Raw genomic sequence first — 19,006 nt, 5'->3', positions numbered from 1 at the left:
GAAACTCACAGCAGCACTCCACCAGGCCATAAGGAAAATAGACAAGCGGTATCCCCCATTCAACCTAAGTGAGGAGTCCACTCCTAACCAGGTGTCTCAAATAAAACTAGAAAGATGGGCAAACAAGACGCTTCGTGGCAGACGCTACAATGATCTTCATCAAGATCACATAGATAAAACTGCCTCCAATGCATGGCTCACTGGCGGGACAGTCTTCCCCGAGACTGAACGATTCATGCTGGTAATCCAAGACTAGGTAATCAACACCAGAAACTAAAGAAAATACATCGCCAAGGAGCCCAGAGTGTCCGATTACATATGTCGACGGCGCTCCCTAGCAATTCTAGATGTGTTGAATCAGAAACGATCCAACACATCACTGCGGGGTGCAAGGTGATCACCCAGACTTCGTACGCTCATGGACACGACCAGGTAGCCAGGATAGTACATCAGAAGCTAGCAAGGAAATACCAGTTGATCAAAGAAAGTGTACCGTATTACAAGTAAACCCCAGGCTGTAGTAGAGACCCCAATCCACAAACTGTAGTGGGACCGCGCTATAATAACGGATAATGGGCTCACATCTGGTGAGTATGGGTTTGGCACATCCAGGGTCCTGAGCTGGATATCATCATTCTTCTCTTTCTTGGTAATTCCCTTCTCTCTCAGGGTAACTCGGGGATTTTTTTTTTTTTTTTTTTTTTGGCTGGTGCAGCGTAAGCCTCGGGCTTCCTTGCACTATATGTCTAGTAATAATAATAATAATAATAATAATAATAATAATAATAATAATAATAAATAAGACAATCCCACACAACAGACTGGATATAACCCTTGTGGACAAGAGGAAAAGACTACCTATCTGATTGACATAGCCATACCCAAAACTGGCAACCTGCAGAAAACCCATGGGGAAAAAATTAGGAAGTACACGAACCTAAGACAGGAGATCAAAGAGATGTGGCATGTGCAACAAGTAACAACCGATCATCGTGTCCACCACTGGTGTGGTGCCAATAACCCTACATTACAGCTTAGCAGCAATAGGTCTCCCAGCGAAAACCTACAAGGAACTCCATAAAATCATAATCCTGAACACCTGTAATATAGTAACACTAGACATAACAACGACCACTCTGTCTACTTGGTAGCAATATCCGTCACGAGGTGGAACCCCCAAATAAGGGATAAATAATATGAGCAATAATAATAGTAATCAAACTAATCGATTATGGAAATCATTCTATTATTGAGATAATCGATTATGAATCATTAGATCATGCCCATCGCTATTTTCAATGTTAAAAAACAACGAAATTGTTCATACAAACTGTCATCTGTTGGATGAAAATAGTCTACATTAATGATTTTTATTGAGCTTAATAAGCACTAGGAAAAGGATACATTTCGATTATATACATAATCAATCATTTCATTACAGCGGACAGAAAAGGAAGTGTGGAAACAGCTTGTTTATTTAGCGAACTTTATTTAGATTTGCTTGAGCATGTACAGAGAAGGGCAACAAGATTGGTGAGGGGAATGAAGGGGCCCTCTTACCAGGAGAGGCTTAAGTTCTGCAAATTGCAGCAGGTGGAGACTAGGCACCTGCGAGGTGATCTGATTAAGATATATAAGGCCTTGAATGGGTTGAGCACGCTGAATTCTGATGGGATTCTTCCATTTGTTCAGATTACGAACCTAAGGGGGCATAAATTGAAATTGAGGAAGGACAGATGTAGAATAGATTGTGCGGGAAATTTGCCTTTAGCTAGCGGGCGGTTAATTGCTGGAACAAACTTCCATCTGTCGTTGTGGAAGTTGATAGCTTAAATAAATTTAAGGAGGAACTGGACAAACATTTAGAGGGGATTGTTTTTTATTTTATTATTTTATTTTTTTTTTTGGCTGATGCTGCATAAGCTCATACACTTGCTTTTTTGCATCACATGCTACTACTATTACTACTACATTTAAAAAAAAATCTGGACATTTGTAGTGTTTGTCGTTGTATCACAGAGTAGTACTACTCTGCGCGTTGTATTGTGGCCTTTCGCAATAACGAGTTCGGCAATCCCGCTTCGTAGTGTGAAATAAAGGAATAAAATAAAATTCGTAGTGTGTTGACTGTTAAATTAATAAAGAATCAAAAGAAATAAGGTGAAAGTAGAGATATGAATATCAGTGCAAAATTTCGAATAGACTTTGCTCTAAAAGTATATCGACACTTTTCAGTTTCGCCAGTACAAGCTCGGAAAGTTGCTGTTGTAAGTAGTACTTATGTAAAATGAAACAACTCACAATGTTTTAAGGCACCTCCGTAGCCAGGGGAAGGATTAGCAGTGCATAGCACACGCTTCTTGATTAGACCGGGATTCGAGCCCGTCACCACCAAATACGGAAAGGTCAGGGAATGACCACCGCATATCCCGGAGCAATATGGTCTTAGTTGCTAATGCAAACAAACAACGTTTTAAGAGGGAGTAAGGTTTGATAGGCGGAGGGTATTGGGTTTTTCGCCGAAATTTATTCTTGCATTTGACTCAAATCTTCCCGCACCTCTGTAGAAAAAGAAGACAGAAAGCAACGAACTGGCATATTATGACCGAAGTAATGCATGCGCCAAAAGAATTCAACAATTATTGTGTTTGTTACTACTTTTTTTTTTTTTTCCTTCCTTCTTTCCTTTTCTTTTCTGGTTCAAAGACGAACCACGAAATCGGTGCCACCTCCCTCCAAAAGAAAAACTCTGAGGGTAGATGTGTGCTGTTTTTTGTAAACTGGGAAAAATTTTACTTTGTGGCTGAGTTGCTGCTTATAAAAATTTTTAGAGTGGGTAAATGAAATATTAACGTTTGATAACGGGAGTGGACCAAAGCTAATGGGGTTATTATTATTAGCCACATGGCGCAAGGAAGCCTGAGGCTTATGCTGGACCAACCAAAAAAAAAAAAAAAAATCCCTGAGTTACCCTGAGAGTGAGAGAGAAGTAAAAAGGAATCACCAATAAAGAGAAGAATAATGATATCCAGCTCAGGTCCCTGGGTGTGCACACCCATACTCACCATATGTGAGTCCCTGGGGATTAATAAATTCTTCGAAGTGTAGAGAAATAGAGTCATTCTTAAAATAGTGCATAAGGAATTGAAATATTGACATCTGTATTTTATTCCTTCATGTCTTTCTAGTTTTAAGTTTTTGACTTATTTATTATTATTATATATATATATTTTTTACTTGAATTTGGCCAGCCAGGCAATAGCCAGATTAACTTATATGGATGGCATCCCTCAAACTTGGTGACCTAGACAGTTATCTTTGCCTATGTGAAGATGCTGTCTCTGGCAAAATTTTCCATAGCATTTGGTTTCCTTCAATTGGGCATTCCTTGTAGTAGTAGAGGCATATGAAGCAAGAAAGCAAGCTTGTGTAGCATCAGCCAAAAAAAAAAAAAAAAAAAAAACATCACCCATCCATTCCCTCTAAAATTTTGTCCAGTTCCTCCTTGAATTTATTCAACCTATCAACTTCCACAATGACAGATGGAAGTTTGTTCCAGCAATCAACTACCCGCTGGCTAAAAGCAAATTTCTGCACATCAATTCTACAACTGTCTTTCCTCAATTTGAATTTATGCCCCTTCAGGTTCTGAGATGGTATAAATAATTTTTTTAACCAAAGTGGCAACTGAAGTTTAACATTGACAAATGCAAAGTGCTGCATGTGGGTAGAAGTAATAGGCACAGGTTACCTGTTACCTGGAAATTTACTCGTAAGTGTTAAATGTTTTTTTTTTAGGAAAGAAGACTTGTTTGTAATGATGCTTGTTTTTTTTTTTTTTTTTTTAAAACAAGACTTGTTTGTAATTTTTTTTTAAATTATATTATTCAATAGTGTCAGAATAATGGAAATTCCCCATTTTAAACTGTTTCTTGCTGTATCTCATCCAAAAAACTGATTGGTGCTTGCATGATATAGGGTAAATGCATGTTGCTGTGTTTATATTATCAAAGTTAGACACAACATGCATTTGTAATCTTTCTATAACTGATTTGGTGAAGGCTTGAGGAACAGGGCTGATGTCACCAAGAGATCCATCAAGCTCTCAGCTGCCCCTAAAAGATGATAGCTGCTCTACAATGCCATTAACTTTTGCTCCTGTCAGACATACCCTGGTCCTGTTCCACCTGTAGAGGAAATGTAGTAATAGCAGAAATTAGTACACCAAAGGACATGGAATTAATTAAATCAGATTTACATTTACAAGAACTGGGACTCTGTTAGCAAGCCATCTAAACCTGTGCCTTGTATCATTATTTTTGATGTAGATAAGGATGTGGAAGAAGTGCACTTACAGAAAGAATTATATGCACAGAATTTTTGCTACCATGAGTTTACTGAGGACAAATTTAATAAAGGCTGTAAGGTATGTTTTTGAAGAATTAATTAGGGAATTTTGTCTGCCTGGGGCAAAAGTTCATTAAGTTGTAGAGCAACTATCATCTTTTAAGGGCACAAAAGGAGATATAGTTGTAAATCTTAATGCCAATAATATTAAGAGTGGGAGATCTGATGATTTACTTAACAAGCATAGGGAAATGGAGAGAAAAAGTTGAGTTAGGGTTAAATTTGAAAGTGTCTGCAATTCTGCATGGACACATAGGGGTAGTACATTGTCAACGAATTTGGTCCTGGAGAGACTGTGAAAAGCACATGGGGTAGAACTTAATTTTTCTTAGGAATTACATACACTTAAATACTTTTTACAGGAATTACTTACACTTAAATAGAAGGGGTACAAGGATAGTTTGTATGCCATTGAGGCAGTTTTAGGTGTATCAGAAAACTGGTAGCTTGGGTGAGGGGAGATATTCAGACTAATAGATTGAGCAGCCACAGGCAGAGGCAAAAGTCATTCTTACATTGTGTCTATTGGGACATGCAGCAGCTTTGGAAGCAAGGTGTTGAGGATTAAAAAGTTTGCTGGAGGTCCTTGTAGGACAACCAAATATATGGGCTGTGTTAGGGTTACTAAAAGCAGAAACAGGTCTATGTATACTATCTAGAAAGTTTTATTTTTAATGTATATGCAGAATAGAGGCCAAATAAGAAATAGATTAATAATGCAATTTTATTAACTGCACATAAAAAACAAACATATTGACGATCCAATGTCATATTCTGCCATTAATGCACTTCTGCTCCATTCTATTTTATTTATTATTTATCAAGTTTAGTCTGCGCGGGTAGCACAGTGGTATCATCACTGGCCTTCCCACACCGGGTGGAAAAGGCCTGGGTTCAAATCCTGTTGATGACGCAAGGGACTTTTATAGGCTTTTCTCACTTGTGGCTGAGTTAATCGGACTCAGGTGTAGATAGCAAGGTTTTTTTTTTTTCCCCCAGAAATGGGTTTTTTGTCCAGCAAAATAGGCAAATCGAGCAGAGAACACACACAATTTACAGACACAATACACATATGTATATGAATTAACATTCTGTGTGATCCTAATGTAATAGTTTGGATTATATCAAGTTTGTCACTAGGCTTTAATGTTCTTCTTTTCTTTTCTGTATGAGGTTTATTAACTTTAGGAGCCATAGTGAGGGGTGTTTAATTTAAAATGTAAAACAGTAGTATAATCCATGATATTAGTACAGAATTCACTTTGAAAATGGTGAACGTAAACAAATACAGTAATCATGTGACTTGCCGTTTTCTTTTTTCAGCACTGTATGTATACATCCAATCACAATGTGCCATTATTTGGGGTGCCGTTATTTTGACAGTCTACTGTATATGACATCAAGATTATTTTTTGCATCCAGTTACCTTGTTACTGCATCATAGTATTCAATCAATTTGGCCAGATAAGATTGCCCCTTAACGAATCAATGCTGTGACTGCAGTATAGTTACATTCCTGTCTAGATGGTCCTACATTACCTCTTTAAGTGACTCCATTATTTTCCCTGGAACAGAAGTTAAGCTAACAGGTCTGTAATTACTCATATCACCTTTTGATCCCCCTTTGTGACTTGGAAATACATTTGCACTTCTCCAGTGTATACAGACCCCCCCCCTGAGTCCAGAGAGATGCTCCCATAATTATGGCTAAGGGTTTGCTAACCTACTTTATTGCCTTCCTTAATATAATTGGGTAGATCCCATCCACCCTGTGTGCTTTTTTTATGTTAAGCTTTAACAATTTCACTTTCCAGTAGGAGTGTTTTATAGGCCAAATGACTGAACAACTATAATGAACAACTATAGAGACAATAATAATAATAATTAGAATGGACCAGTAAACCAGAATGTCTTATAATTAGAGTTATCTTTTCAGATATTTATTGAATGAATGAATAATTGTTTTCTACAGAATCATGTTAGAGAAGGAATGAGAGAAAGCAATCTCTTGATATGATTATCTGCAGTGACTCTTTATGCATTAAAAGAGGTACGCACACCTTTAGCCATAATTATGAGAGTATCTTTGGATTTAGTAGTTAGGGGCAAGATCTCTATGGATTGGAGATATTCAAATGTCTCTCCATTTCACAAAGGGTGCTTACACATAGAATGCAGGTTAACCAGAGCCTGTCATCCATGTTGGGAGCCGACCGGGCTAGCCGAGTGGGTAAAGTACCTGCCCGGCAACCCAAAGGTTGCGGGTTCGATTCCCGCCTCGGGCTTGGATCAAAGTACTGCAAAAACCTTGGGAGGTGCAATATGGCCATAGAAGCCGATGCGCCAACAACTACCAAATCAAAAAAAAAAAAAAAAAAAACCATGTTGGGAACATTACCTGGCTTAAGTACACATTGGAAGCAGTTCAGTTCCCGGAACTTGTGTTACTCAAAGCTGTCACACATGCCAGCCAGTATGTATGCATTGAGTGATATGTACTCTTACAAATAGTGTTTCTAACTTTGAAAAACTTTCAATTGAATTTTAAAAAAAGCTGATCATCGAATAAATAAATCATGGAAAGACTGCTGGAGAAAAGACTGCTGCAAGAACTGGGATCATTTTATTCCTGTGCATCTGCCATATTGTCAGTTCATTCTTCCAGTCAGCACACAGCAACAAAATAATACCTTTAGCTGCTAACAACCAGCATGTTTAAACTAAAATTCATTAGAGGAAGCAGTTGGATTAACACAGCCGGTAATGACCAGTTGTGACATGCTGTTACTGTGTACGGTCCCATTAGCTTAAATGATTCATTTAAACTGCTTGATGGTACTGGTTCATGGAAAACAGGCCACCATGTAGGACCATCTAGACAGAAATGTAGTTATATGACAATTGCAGTGTGAATTTGTTGGGATAGTCTTTTCTGACCAATCTGATTGAGACTGTGACATTGTAACAAAGGAAATGAATGCAAAAATTAATTTCAGGATCATATACTTAGATTTTAGAAAAGCTTTTGATACTGTGGCATTTAGGCAGTCTGCTATTGTAGATAAAGGGATGATTCAGTAGGAAAAGACTGATTATTAAATGGGAAATAACAGAGAATGACTAACGTTATTAGTGAAGTTCCCCCGTGTTCAGTGCACTGGGCCCATTGGTGTTTTGAATATTTATTACTGGTATTAATGAAGGAATATCAGGTTTAATGACTGAGTTTGCAGATGATAAAAGGTAGGTAGGGTAGTTAATGAGAGTAATCAGATTATGCTAATGAAGAAGATTGGTGGTTAATATGAAGATGATCTTAGGTCCAGAAGATAGGCTTTTATTTTATCACCATTGTCACCAGGAAAGGATTTTTTCTTCAGGTGGGAAATTTTACCATCAGCTTATTCTAAGTCATAATTATGAACAATAAAAAAAAAAATAAAAACCAACTTTTTTATTTTTCACAAATATGTATTGAAAAATGAAATTTGTTCTTGTTAAAAGTAATGTGGGGTCCAGTGGACTCCAACTACTTCTAATAAGAGAAAAACAAGAGCAAAATGAACGCTTACAAACTGCAAAGTGCACTGGCAGTTCAAACTTTAATACTAAGGAGAATGCCTAGATACTTAATGCTATCAGGTAAACATCGTTAAAAATACAAACAGATCAGCACAGTTAAGGGTTAAATCTCATGAGGGTCATAATCATATTAAATTTTTTAATTTTCTAACCAAACATTTCTTCATTTAGTGTCCCATTATAAAACTGTGCTCTTGTGGGGAGGGGAAAAATGATTCAAGTAATGACCTTTTTTTGGGGTGACTTACAACATTATACACTCCAACATGTAATGTTGGAGTGTATATTTGTTATTTGTGTATTTTTGTACTTTTAATTTCTTGAAATTATTTTTTGTTAAAGAGCAGTGATCTATCATATTTATTTAAAGGGAAATATAAGTTCTAGTCTGAATAACATTAACAATATAAACTGCATATGGAACTTTTTTGAATCTTACTTCTAAAATGCTACTGTAAAAAAAAAAAAAAAAAAAAAAAAGGTGATTTAATCCTCTAATAGCAGTTATTACTTTTTGGTGTTGTTGCAGATCCTATTTTTAGTTGAATGCATGGCTTATCCCAAGCATATTTATACTCTTTAGGTCTTCCCCCTTCTTCCATCCTTAGCTTTTTGGTATTATTTAAACTTTAAAGCCAGAATTTAAAGTTGTTAAAAACAGTTTTAAATAGTTTTGATAAATTTTTAATTCATACTTTGTTCTAAGTTTTATGCACTTTTAAAATATGCTTTCTGTACAAATAATGCTACTCTAGCTTATATTTGTTAAATTTTAACTGTGTTTAATTTGTTGAGCTTAGGAAAATATTTTGATTTGAAATAGAAAAATCGGTTTGGAAATTTTAATATTAGCTCTGTTGTAGAGTAAGGAAGCTTTCGCTACACCAGCCAAAAAAAAAAAAAAAAAAAAGAATAAAAATAAAATAATAATAATAAAAAGTGGGTTATTTACCACTGGCATAATATATACCGTACAAATATGTATATGGTATATACACTGGTGTTCAAAGAAAATGCATTGCCCCTTAAAATTGTAATTGTCGCCTGAATAACGTAAATATATGGCAATATTTCTTACAGATTGCATCAGATAAGATCGACACACACATGGGTGATGATGTAATATTGCATTAGCTGTTACTTTCAGCTATATAAGCATGCTCTGCAAGAGTTGCAGTCATTCCTTGCTTGTGTCAGGATGGCGAGTTACGTGCAGTTGATGCCATGAAGAAAGAGTGCTATTCTTGCTTTACGTGAGGAAGGATGTTTTTCCCGTCATATTGCTTGCTTATAGAGTGTCTTGTAATCAGTCAAGAGTGAGTAGATTTCTTTCCAAACTCAAGATTACTGATTCTGCTGATAGGAAAAAAGGAACCGAACGCAAACGAGTCTCTACACAAAAACAGGACCGTATTTCGAAGCGCTTATGCCTTAAAAACCGTAAAGCTTCTTTGTCTGAGCTGAAAAGAGAATGGGAAGAACATACAGGAGTGGTAGCAAGTGCAGTAACAATCAGAAGATGCCTCTTCAAAAATGGACCTGTAGTCTGTCGTCCTAAGAAGAAGCCCTCCTCACACAAAAAATAAGGCGCCTCCGTAGCCAGGTGGGAAGGAGCAGCAGTGTGTAGCACACGTTCCTTGATTAGACTGGGGTTCGAGCCCGTCACCACCAAATATGGAGGATGCGGAAAGGTTATGGAATGACCACCACATATTCCCAGAGCAATATGGCCTTAGTTGTTAATGCTCCTAAAAATCAAATAACAACAACAACACAAAAAATAAAAAAGGCCCGATTAATTTGGTGTAAGGAGCATGTCAAATGGACCCCCCGAGCAGTGGAAGTCAGCTATTTTCTCAGATGAGAAGAAATTCAACCTGCATGGCTCTGATGGGAGACAAATGATTCGCTGTAGATGTGGTGATTTTTTTTTTGTAGTTATTGGCGCATCAGCTTCTGTGGCCATAGTGCACCTCCCAAGGTTTTTTGCAGTACTTTGATCCAAGCCCGAGGCAGTATTCGAACCCGCGACCTTTGGATTGCCAGGCAGGCGCTTTACCCACCCGGCTAGCCCGGTCGGCATAGATGTGGTGAAGAATACCATCCAGACTGTATGGTGTCTACAGCGAAATTCTCTACCAGCCAAATGATATGGGGATGCATTTCGTATTGTGGAGTAGGTCACCTGAAGTTTATAAAAGTTCCGTAAATGCCAGTGGATACCTGGCTAAATTGGAAGGCAAATTGCTGCCAATCATTAGAAACCATTTCAACCTGCCAAGTAACTGCATCTTTCAGGATGACTCTGCTCCTTGTCATCTGGCAAAAAGTGTAAGTTGGCACTTCTGTAGTTACTTTAGCTTCATTTCTGCATTAGAGGTTCGACAGTAATGTGTTTACATTTGTTACAGGTGAAAAAATGGTCCATTACAACTCTTAGCTGGCCAGGAAACAGCCTGGACCTGAATCCTATAGAGAACTGTTGGTATCGTGTGGAATCTGCAGTTGCCAGAAAGAAACCAAAGATCCTTCGTGAACTTCAGGAAGCCATATTTCATGTTTGGAACCATCAACTATCAGTTGATTATCTTCAGAAATTGATCTTGTCAATGCTTTGACAGTGTGCTGCTGTCATCATTGCCAGAGGCAGTTCAACTAAATATTAGTTTCGCCTGGTGAACTTTTCATTTTGTTTTGCATTTAAAATGATAAACTGAAGCAAATTGAGGACTTCTGATAACATTTCAGCCATAATTGTTGTGTTTACCAAAACTGTTGTATAAAGGTTGCAAATGCTCATTTTGGAATATTTTGAGAACACCTCTCAAATATTATTTAGACTATTAATAAATATGTTTGACTATTAATAAATATGTTTTGTTTTATATTTCTATTTGTGATGCTAGTCATTAATGTAACATACCATCGCAAAAAAGGGTTAGAAATGTGAAATTCCTAGGTGATGCACTTTCTTTGAACACCAGTGTATTATATATACCATACATATCTATATCTGTATTCTTTTAAATTATATGTTCATGATAGGTTTAATGGTAAGTTATTTTGTTAACTGTTTGTTTTTAATATATTTTTTTAAAGCTGTACGATTTTTTCATTTATTTGAATACTTATGTTCTCAGGTTCTTTCTGGTAATGGTGTGTATGACGGCAGTGAAATTCATGAAGCTTCAGCGTAAGTAATGCTGTTTAGTGTTTTTTTTTTTTTTTTTTTTTTCAGCAATTCTAAACTTAAAAATAATTATTACTTTGTAACTAATATCTTATTAACTGCCTGAGCTTATTTGTTAACAGTTTCTTGTGCATATTTTGTATGTATTTTTCTTTAGTGTTTTGCTTAGCTCTTTGAATATGGAGTTTGTCGTAATCCTTTTTTTTTTTTTTTTTTAATGTTTTAATGGATATACAAAATAAAAAAAGTCACACCCACAGATGTAGTTTGTTGATCACCAATCAGATTTTTTGTAAAAGGCATTTAATATTTTTATCTTTAATTGTGATTAAAATATGTTGGATAATAAGAACAAGTAATTCTTTAATAAGAGCAGCCTTATTATCCAAAACAAATATCCAATTGTTATCCAATTCAGCCCTGGAAAGATTGTGCAAGGCTCAATGGGTAGAATTTTTTTCAGCCTGGTCTGTACTTGTTAACAAGAGAGACTGCTTCTACAGGGATGGGATACACTTAAATAGAAAGGGTGCAAGAATGTTTGCTGATGCTATCGAGGCAGTGTTAGGTGGGTCGGAAGACTGCTAGATTGGGGGGATACAAGGACTAATAGATTAACAGTAGCCACTGGCAGAGGTGAAAGTGATTCTTGCACTGCTTCTATTGGAATGAGCCGCAGCCTGGAATATAAGATGCAGGATATTTCAGAGACTGCTGGGAATCATTGGGGTACAAGTAAACACATGGGTTGTGTTAGGGTAGCTAAGAAAAAGAACAGGTGCATGTATACTTGCGTGTACACCAATGCTAGGAGTTTAGTAAATAAATTTGATGAATTTGAGGTATTGCTCAAAACATCAAAGGCAGATATTGTGGGGATTTCAGAGACGTGGTGTCACATAGATATAAGGAATGCAGAACTGGAATTTGGGGAGTACAATGTCTACAGAAGGGATAGACAGGATAGGAAGAGAGGAGGGGTTATGCTATTAGTTAAGAAATACATAAAATCCAAGGAAGTGAAGCCAGTCGACATTGCTGGACAGTGCAGTGTCGAGTCAGTTTGGTGTGACATAAGCATTGGGAGATCAAAATTGAGAGTAGGAGTGTGCTATAGGCCTAATGACTCTGATGAGTATAATAAGAAATTGTACAGGGGAATAGAGTGGGCCAGTAAATCAGAGAGTCTTATAATGGGGGATTTTAATTTCCCAGATATTGACTGGACTTTGGGGACTGGTCACTCACACACTAGCAAGGCTTTTGTGGATTTATTGGATGATTGTTTTCTACATCAGCATGTTCGGGAGGCAACTAGAGGGAGTAATACTCTTGATTTGATTATCAGTAGTGATTCTTCGTGCATTAAGAATCTGCAGGTAAATGAACCACTAGGTGGCAGTGATCAGTGTGCTGAAGTGGGATTTACTCAAAGAGGTAACTACCATTAGGGGTAAAGGGAAGGGTTATTGCTTTTGTAAAGGCAACTACGATGGACTGAGACAGTATTTAAATTCTATACAGTGGGACCAACTGATGATGTTACCAACAGCAAATTCAAAATGGGAAGCATTCAAAGAACTTATCTTGGAAACTACTAGGCTTTACATACCAACTAAGAAATATTGTTCAAGGTTTTGGCCTAAGTGGATGTCAGATGAACTAATGAGACATGTAGCAGAGAAGAAAAATGCATGGGATACATGTAAATTAATGGGGGACATGGAAGCCTATGATAGGTATAAGCTGGTCTGTAACCAAGTCACAACGAAGATTAGACAGGCAAAGGCAGATTATGAGAAATCTTTGGCAAAGGATGCAAAGAAAAACAACAAAGAGTTCTTTACTTATGTAAACTCTAGAAGGAAGGGGATGAATCAGATTGGTCCACTTGATATCGATGGGTCAATTGTTGATGATCCTGCTCAGGCGGCTAACAAACTAAATGAGTATTTTGCATCTACATTCACACATGAGGAGTTATTCAAGGAGGGGAATGCCAGAGGTGAGTTAAACTCTGGCAGTGAGCTAGATGATTTTGTAATAACTGAGAGGAAAGTGCAGGCGAAATTGTTGAAGATAAACATAAAAAAAGGCATCCGGGGTGGATGGGATCTATCCAGTTATATTAAAGGAGGTAGCAAAGGAAGTAAGCAAACCCTTAGCCATAATTATGAGAGCTTCCTTGGACTCAGGGGAAGTACCCCTGGACAGGAGATGTTCAAATGTGACCCCAATTCACAAAGGAGTATCAAGGGGCGACACAAGTAATTATAGACCTGTTAGTTTAACTTCTGTTCCCGGAATATTAATGGAGGCACTGGTTAAAGAAGCACTGCAAGATCATCTAGACAAGAAGCTCAGACACAGCATGGTTTTGTTAAGGGGAAGTCTTGCCTGACCATTTTTTTGGATACTATGATGCAGTCACAAAAGAACTGGATGCAGGTAATAACTTTGATATTATATACTTGGATCTTAGAAAGGCTTTTGAATCTGTTGCACATGGAAGACTGCTGCACAAATTGGAGCAGTGTGGCATTGGAGGCAAATTGCTGCTATGGATAAAGGGGTGGTTGAGGGGGAGAAGACAGAAAGTGGTAATCAATGGACACTGCTCATCGTGGACTAATGTTATTAGTGGAGTCCCTCAGGGTTCAGTATTGGGTCCATTATTGTTTTCTGTATTTATAAATGATATTGATGATGGTATATCTAGCTTAATGTCCAAGTTTGCAGACGATACGAAGGTTGGCAGGGTTGTCAAGGACACTACTGACACTATACTACTGCAACAGGATCTGGAAAGGTTGAGCAGATGGGCTGAGAGGTGGCAAATGAAGTTTAACATTGACAAATGTAAAGTACTACATATGGGAAACAGCAACCCCAGAGCAAAGTATCAACTCTGTGGTACTACACTGACAGTGGTAGAGAATGAAAGGGACCTGGGGGTGGTTGTGCAGGCAGATATGAAGTTTTCTGAGCAGTGCAGAGGGGCTGCAAGAGTAGCTCATGGTGTATTGTCGATGATATATAGGAATTTTTCTAGAAGGGATAAGGAGGTGATTATTCCCTTGTATAAGGCAATGGTCAGGCCACACCTAGAGTACTGTATACAGGTCTGGAGGCCTCATTTCGAGAAGGATGTAGAGATGCTGGAACGAGTACAGAGAAGGGCAACAAGATTGGTGAATGGAACAAAGGGGTGCTCTTATGAAGAAAGGCTTAAGTTTTGCAAATTACAGTGTCTGGAGACTAGGCACCAGCGAGGTGATCTGATAGAGGTGTATAAAGCCTTGAATGGTTTGAGCATGCTCAATGCTGATGGGATTCTTCCTCTTGCTCAGAATAATCACCTGAGAGGGCATAAATTCAAATTGAGGAAAGACAGATGTAGGATAGACGTGAGGAAATTTGCCTTTAGCCAGCGGGTGGTTGGTTGGTGGAACAGACTTCCATCCTTTGTCGTGGAAGTTGATAGCCTAAATAAGTTTAAGGCTGAGCTGGACAGGTATTTCGAATGACCAGAGGGGTGAAGTGGAAGTGGTTATTTTTTATTTATTTATTTATTTATTTATTATTATTTTTTTTTGGCTGATGCTGCATAAGCTTGCTTTCTTGTATCAAATGCCTCTACTAATGCTAATGCTAAAAACCACACGTGCATGCATTTGCAGAATGTTCACACAATGTTCTTTCCCTAACTACCTTTTAACCAGATTCTGAAGGTGCAAAATACAAGCTGAAACAAAAATTTTTGGAAAATTAATACAGGTGTAGATATGCACTGCATTTTTTGAGTGAGCATGGAACTGTAAAGAATTTCTTAAAACTGTGCTTCTCCGATTAAAAAAATTAATCAAATTATACAGATTTGAACTGAAGATGTAAGGATATTCTTAATATGTTCCTGCTGGGGCATTTATTTAACCTGAAGCCCAAGAGACAGATAGACTTTTATTTCCCAAATGACGACTGTGTTTTTTTTCATAATTCGGTTCATTTAAGTGACAAATAACACAGTATGTGCAAGAAGAGTGGGTTGTCATTTGTTTTTTGTGAAAATTTGATAGCGACCCACTGTTGGTTTGCTTCGCCCTGTGGCACTAAGTATTGTCAATAAATGGGGATAAGCGCCAGTGAGTCACCAGTGCGCACGCTTGAATTACTTCCTGGTACCACACATGAGCATTGTTTTCCAATTTGTTCATACGCTGTGAGACTGACAATAGTTATTGCCTCCATATTGACTTCATTTCAAATACGTGCACATGTGGAGAACATTTTGTTTATCACTATAATTTAGAGATTGAGGTAAACTCTTTAGATATTTCAAATTTTTGTTTGTCATATTTATTGATACCTATTCCTAAAAAGTTTTGAAATGAACCCCTCCTCTTTTTATGGAAAACAATCTAAAGTCAAATGTTTGATGAATAGAAGTGATAGTGATGATTGAGATGTACTTCTTTTGAAAGAAAAAGGTGCCCAAAAACAAGATGAAAATCGTCCAGGGACATCAAGAACAGAGTTGGACTTGCGGACAAAAGAGAAGCCACAATATTTCTTTAGTGATGAATTTGATGACTGATCAGAATTAGATGATTTAGACATACATTCCAAATACAGTGATGGTGATGATAAGATTCAAACCTCGAAGAATCTGATGAAAGTGATGAATATCATGAAATCAGTGATGAAAATAATGACCCAAATTCTCAAGTAATCTCCAATGCATCTAAGTCTGAAAATGTTATTTGGCAAGAGGTAGGAAAAACTAAAATTTCAATTAATGAATATAATAAAGATGCTGAAATCCTTGTTGATGTTGATTTGAACCAGCCTTACCACATATACAAACTGTTTCTAACCGACACTATCCTTCAGATGATGGTGACTGAATCCAACAGACATGCGCAGTACTGTTTGTCACCAGCAGCTAGTAATATACGAACACCCAAAACGAAGAAAGCTGATTGGAGACCAACCACTGAACCAGAAATGGAAAAATTTCATGGAATATTATTGATAATGGGAATTGTTCATGTCCCAAATGTAAGATTGCACTGGTCAAAAAGATTTATACTCGAATAATCTCATTAGGAAATCTGAGTAGAGATCGTTTCCTAGATCTGCTGAAATATTAGCATTTCACTGACAATGAAACTGCCAATGGACAAGACTGTCTCAACACAAAATCAGAATTTTATTAGATAAAGCCAATAGAAATTTTCAAAGCATGTTAAAGCCAAGAAAAAACTTGGTCATTGATGAAAGTTTGATCCCTTGGCATGGAAGGCTACTCTTTCGCCAGTATATCCTTAACAAATCTCATAAATATGGAATCAAACTTTATAAATTATGTTTGCCCGAGGGATATACTCATGGAATCTCTATTTATACCGGAAAGGGTGATTCAGTGGGAGGTAAAGGACATTCCCATGCCGTCTCAATGAAACTGATGGCTAATCTGCTCAGTGAAGGACGTGTTCTTTATTCAGATGATTTTTACACCAGTTTTCCTCTAGCACAAGAATTTTTAGAAAAGAAAACCTTTCTCTGTGGGACTCTTAAGAAGCAATCGAAAAGGAATATCAAGGATTATTACAGGAAAAGAAATGAAACGGAGAGGGAGACATAATCGCTGTTGAAAATAAAGGAGTGAAAATCATGAAATGGATCGATAAAAGACCAGTAGTGATGCTAACAACATGCAAAACTCATCAGTGTAAAATTATTGAGACAGGAAAGAACAATAGAAAGGGAGAAAAAAATCAAAAAACCCGATGTTATTATCAGTTACAATCAAGCAAAGAAGGGAGTGGATATATCTGACCAAATGGCGTCATATTATAGTGGCCTGCACAAAACCATAAAATGGTATAAAAAAGCTGCAGTGGAGCTCATCTTTGGTACCATGCTAGTCAGTGCATGGGAGGTACAGAGTAAATTTGGGACTAATAATCGTCTATCCATCCTTCAATTCCGAGGAAGTGTAATATATAGTTTATTGAATAGCGAGACTACTACAAAAGTAACAGAGGCACTTGGCAGAATTCATACTTTTTTGTAAAATGGAAGGTCAAGCAAGGAAAGTTAGGAAAAGTTTTCAAAAAGAAAATTTCTGAAAAAGAAATAAAGAAAGAAGCAGACCAGAAAGCAAAAAAAGTTAAAACATTTTGTCAAGATTGTGAAAATCAACCCATTTTGTGTCTAGAATGCTTCAACATAATTCACTGTAAACAAAAATAATTATATTTGAAATAAAAACTGTCAACTGTTGGTTCTTTTTTCTATTTCAACTACTATGATTTTATATACCCAACAAAAACCTCAATAAATAAAAAATATTGATCCTGGGCTGACACTTGGTAGATAAAATCTGATAAAATGCTTGCACGCCGGGTGCTTATTCCAAAACTGAATACAAGACATCCGTGGGTTGCAACATCTGATGATAATTAGTTACAGCGACCCACCAGTGGATCGCTTTGCCCAGTGGACATTAGAGCAGCGACCAACTGGTGGGTTGCCCCAGCATTAACGTGTTAAGGATACTAAAATTTACACAGATGAAATTTGAATAGTTATTTTAATTTAAAAATTGTCATTATTATTTTTGGTGTCATATAGTGGGTACATTTTATGAAAAAGCTATGCAATGCATCCATTGAGTGGATTAATATACAGCTAGGTCGCAATTAGTGCGACTAATGAATCCCACGAAGGAGTCGCATTATTCGAATTCGCACTATTTGAAGTTATCATTATGGGTAAAAATGGTAATTGCTTCCAGCTTGATGGAAATAGGTAATGAAAAATTTTAAACATAAGTTTTTATATGTTTATTAACGAAATATAACAGTAAAAGAAAGCAAAATAAAAACGAAAAAAAATTCGAAATATCATTCCTAAAGGTAAGCTTACACTGATGAAAACATTTTTATTGTCTTTCGAAATATTTTAGCAGCGTAGACTGAACTGTTTTCTTTTTCTTTAAATCTTCGTACATATGCTTGTAGATGCAGAGTGCTTTATCCATATCCTGGCAAATTTGCATGCTTCGATCGAGGTTAAGATCAGCATCCATAATTTTTTGTTTCACGACTTCTACAGCTTGAAAGATATCTTCGAATTTCTCAAGAGTGAACTCCTTCACTTGCACATTATCTTGTTCTTCGGCATCATTGTCGGCTTCTTCAAATGCTCTTTGTTGATCTAAAAGTAGGAGATCATCCTCAGTCGATTCTTCCGAGTGTGAATTGAGCAGTTCCTGAATATCATAATTTTCTAGTTCATCAAATCCAAGTTCTCTTCCAATATTTGTTATTTCTTCCATAACAGTTTTTTTCTTTGAAACCCCTACTTTTTGCACAGTGAGGCAAAATGTGCTTCCACACATGTTGTTTGCAGTTATTTGTGCTCTTCTTTTTTGTGCTCGTAGTGTTTTTATCTGAAGGAACCTTCCTTTTGTCCATTTTGTTAAGGGCATTTCTTAATTAAAGCGATTAAAACAAATCACAAAAACTAACATATATTACGACAGGCAATAGCACATGCACACGTGAAGATAAACAAGGATAGCAGCGTCTAATGTGAGGCTGGCACAGCTAACTGAATTTTGGTTCACATTAAACGTGACCTGGTATCGTTATACAATTTGCACTAAATTGAATATCGAATTATTCAAACTCGCATTAATTGCAACCTAGCTATATATTATATTTCAGAAAGTATATTGGTACCCATCCAATACGAGATTGTGAAGGTCTCATATAGCCATAAGCAAAATAGAAGTAGCTAACATATGCAAAGTAAGAAATA

At 36.9% G+C, this 19,006-nt stretch overlaps 1 protein-coding gene across 1 annotated transcript in view; it reads left to right on the top strand.

Annotated features, from left to right (window-relative positions):
• Positions 1 to 2,040: 2,040 nt before the first annotated feature.
• The window catches only part of LOC150089618 (ES1 protein homolog, mitochondrial-like), a 67,989-nt gene continuing 51,023 nt past the window's right edge, over positions 2,041 to 19,006 (top strand). Inside the window, exons 1-2 of the mRNA XM_090368691.1 lie at positions 2,041 to 2,267; positions 11,130 to 11,182. Of these exons, the coding sequence (XP_090224817.1) occupies positions 2,175 to 2,267; positions 11,130 to 11,182 (146 nt within the window). The 5' untranslated portion in view covers positions 2,041 to 2,174. The remainder of the gene's footprint in view (positions 2,268 to 11,129; positions 11,183 to 19,006) is intronic.

This window comes from Mastigoproctus giganteus, chromosome 2 (assembly GCF_048544385.1).
Source record: "Mastigoproctus giganteus isolate SK-2022 chromosome 2, ASM4854438v1, whole genome shotgun sequence".
In the NCBI taxonomy this organism is placed as follows: Eukaryota; Metazoa; Arthropoda; class Arachnida; order Uropygi; family Thelyphonidae; genus Mastigoproctus; species Mastigoproctus giganteus.
Note: the sequence above shows the minus strand (reverse complement) of the source record. Positions and strands in the feature narration are given on the sequence as shown.